Source organism: Daktulosphaira vitifoliae, unplaced genomic scaffold, assembly GCF_025091365.1.
Source record: "Daktulosphaira vitifoliae isolate Bord-2020 unplaced genomic scaffold, ASM2509136v1 Scaffold_4, whole genome shotgun sequence".
NCBI lineage: Eukaryota > Metazoa > Arthropoda > Insecta > Hemiptera > Phylloxeridae > Daktulosphaira > Daktulosphaira vitifoliae.
Window position 1 is genome coordinate 19,214,853 of NW_026099575.1, and position 3,590 is coordinate 19,218,442.

Consider the following 3,590-nt stretch of genomic DNA (forward strand, 5'->3'; position numbering starts at 1 on the left):
TATTTATTTCCATAGGAAATGAAGTTTTATTAATTCAAGTACAATCAATATCAAAACAAAATAAAAATATTTTAAAAATACAGTGAACTCAAGAACTACGGTTCGTAAATGTTTAAGTACAGCGGCTATCAACAACAATAATGACTACATTCCATTTACTTAAATGTTCTAAACATTTCATAATTTCTTACTTGTGTAAATCCATTCCAATAAAAGTAGATCGTANATAAGGTTTTCATAATTTCTTACTTGTGTAAATCCATTCCAATAAAAGTAGATCGTAATCCTTCAAATTCAAATGGTTACATACCAGAAATTATTATTATAGAGTTTACAGAGGGTGTGAACCTCTGATGAAAATTATGTAAAATATGTAAAATGATTGTAATCTGTTTAGAAGATGTTTAAAATTGACGATATGTAAACAGTGAAATTGAAATGTCCATAAAAGTAACAATTCATTAAATACAACGAAATTCAGATATGGCGTTTATTTGTTAACGAATATTGTACAAATGTCCCCCACATACTATTTTCTTATAGTCTGTAGATGTACTGAGATTTAATCGCACCTACTGTTTTTTATTAACAAGTATTTTAAACATCTCGTAAAATCATTAATATATTTTGGGTCTCGACTTCTCAATGTTATCAATGGGATTTTATAGACACCGTAAAACGAATTCAAACATGACTCAATAAAATCCAAAAACTACCTCATAAAAATTCACTGGAAATACATTATTTTTGAAATCAAACTTGGACCACAAATGAACAAGAGTATATAATTTCTCGCAAAGAGCACTATGTACATTTTTGTTTTGTTTTTTTTACTATATCCTGATCCAGTATATGTGGCAATCATAAGTCCCGTTTAGACAGAAAGAACTTTGATAATTTTATTACAAATAAAACTTAACGAAATAAAAATAAGTAACAATGTTACCTTTAGAACATTTTTCATATAATCAGTAATAATACAGATTAATTTGTGAAATATAACAAGAAGTGTCTAGGAAGTACAGTTACTACCAGTGGACGCGCACATGTTCACTCATAACTCAAAGGCGCGCGAAAATATTTTCACTCGATCAATTTATTAACATTTTTTTAAACCTTACAAGATAAAAAAATTAAAACATTTAAATAAATCGTACAAAATTGTAAAATTCTAATAGTAATATGACATTGTTGTGTCTAATTACAACAATTAAATTTCTTTAATCTAAGTTATTATACACTATAAACAATTAAAATATGTTTGATCACAAAGTTAATGTAATAATATTTACAGGTGATGTTTTAATATAATATACATAATCTTAAAAATAAAATAAATTTTACCCACAATAGTACTAAAATTCATTTTTTCGTAGTTATAAGTGAATCCAATGTCTCCAAGTTCCAAATTTTTTCCAGAGGTATTGACTTGGTTGGTCTGGTAAACAAATAGTCGTAGGACAACAATCTGGATACTGGGAAATATTCGATGAAGCTCGGCGGACAACAGAACAATGCATGCCTTTTGGACAAGTCTTACAGTAACAGCTAGAAATTTAACCCATAATTCTATTATAAACAATTTTAATAAACTGGATTATTCTGAAACGGATAGTTATGATTACATAACTGTCCATAATTATTTAATTATAACATTCGTAGGAACTTTAAAATATATTTGAAATTAAAAAAAAAATTTCCCTTTTTAGTCTGTTGTTCTTACTAAAATATTTTGTAAAAAACAATTATTACAACCCGAATAATATTAATTGAATATTTGTCAATGTATAAACTTAGTTCAACTTGATACATTTATAATTTTCATTAAATAAGTTATAATCATAATTTTAATCAAACCACACATACATTTTTTTTTAAATAGCAACAAGAAAAAATTTACTTACTTTTCTGTAACTACTAAAGAATGGGATTCATCTGTTAAAGTACAAGTACTTTTTCCACAGCCATCCGAATACCAGGAAACTCCAATATTGTATCTCTTACCCGTATTTCGGTCAGTACACTTGATATTAGACGATGCTATAAAAAATACAATTAGTATTTATTATTTGGATTACTGAATTTTTTAATATAAAATATAATTCCAATAACCTTTATGAAAATAAAGTCATAACTATTACGTTCAAATAAAAACAAATTTAATTTAATTTAATTAGAATAAAATACAAAAAAATCAACTCACCGTGATGTTCTACTTGTCGAGCAGGAGGAGAAGTCACAGATAAATTATTGGTAACATTTGATTGTTCTTCATCATCCATGTCGCTTATGTCACTAAATTTCTTGACTACATTACAATTGGTCAAGTTCAGGATTAAAAATAAAAAAGTTGAGTAAAACACAAAAACATTTAAATTACTCATTTTTTATTTACTTTTACATACAGAAACACTCTGTTATAATAGACAACTTTAGATTAATACCTATTTTACATGCTGCAATTATTTATAGAAAATTTCAAGAAAAATAACCATAGAAATTGTTGTTTTAAAATAAGATGCACAAAGTACGTGATAATATAAAATTATAATTAAAAACTATAAGATCAAGGCTAGCGTGAAATGCGTAACCAGAAAAATGGCTTAAAGTATTTATCACTTTAATAGAAATAAAAAGTAAACAAAGTGTTTTTTTTAACAAAATTAAAACAAAACGCCGCTTATAATTTAAACTGTTTACTCTAAAGAATACGTTATTATTATAACACGTTTTTACATTATTACAGCTCTTGAACCAATTAATGAATTTATAAATAATTATTATTTAAAACAACAATTTGTGAACTTTAAACTTTTAAAAACAATTTTTCTTGATTAATAAACGATAGTGGCGAAATTAGTAGAATGTTTTGAAGGAACGTGTACCAGAAAAGTATTTACTATGCTCCAAATTTAATTAAAATTACATCATTACTATGTAATTTTTTTCATGCTAGAATTTATTCTCTCACAATTTCTATTATTACAGCTCTGTCTAACGTCAAATATTACTTATGTCAATATTGAAATTTATACTCATCTAAGTATTTCTGATTTTTCTCTTAATTTTATTAACAGTTTCAATATTATTAAACACTCAATTTTTTTTTCGTTAGAATAAAATGTTCATCATGGAGATATAACTTTTAATTTATGGTACACAACGTTCATAATGCTCAAGAAAATGATTTTAAAACTAGTTTACCAAGTTAAGGGATTTTTATTATAAAAATAAAACATTGTAGGACCTGAAACATTATATTACTCACGTGCTTTGAATAAATAATTTTAGATAAATAAATAATTAATTATGATTAAATTTTAATTGCAATCTCGTAAAATTTATTGATAACAAAAAATTTCTTAGAAAAACATGCTTCCGTAAATAAACAGAAAAAATAAAAAAAATGAATAAACATAAATACATTATTTACCACTTTTTAGAAATGTAATAATACCAATATATTTTGTAATTTTATCGTGTTACAATTTAGATTAATGTAATAAAAAAACGATTTCAAAAGAACGCAATAGAAGTAAAAATCAATTTGTATCACTTAAAAACGGAAAAACAAAACGTTTTGAAATAAT

General features: G+C 24.8%; 1 protein-coding gene across 1 annotated transcript; it reads right to left on the minus strand.

Annotated features, from left to right (window-relative positions):
* Window positions 1-942: 942 nt before the first annotated feature.
* Window positions 943-2,454, minus strand: LOC126904785 (uncharacterized). Its single transcript, XM_050684019.1, has 3 exons — window positions 2,204-2,454; window positions 1,905-2,040; window positions 943-1,548 (listed from the first exon to the last, which is right to left on the minus strand). Exons 1-3 carry the CDS (start codon window positions 2,382-2,384, stop codon window positions 1,377-1,379), a joined length of 489 nt encoding a protein of 162 aa, XP_050539976.1. The 5' UTR covers window positions 2,385-2,454; the 3' UTR covers window positions 943-1,376.
* Between the last annotated feature and the right edge of the window lie 1,136 nt (window positions 2,455-3,590).

Excerpts from the sequence above, each read along its gene's own strand:
- LOC126904785 (XM_050684019.1), bottom strand. The coding sequence starts at position 2,384 with ATGAGTAATTTAAATGTTTTTGTGTTTTACTCAACTTTTTTATTTTTA. Across the intron at positions 2,041-2,203 it reads TCGACAAGTAGAACATCACG|CATCGTCTAATATCAAGTGT; the intron begins GTGAGTTGATTT and ends TATTTTTTATAG. Across the intron at positions 1,549-1,904 it reads TCTTTAGTAGTTACAGAAAA|CTGTTACTGTAAGACTTGTC; the intron begins GTAAGTAAATTT and ends TTAAATTTCTAG.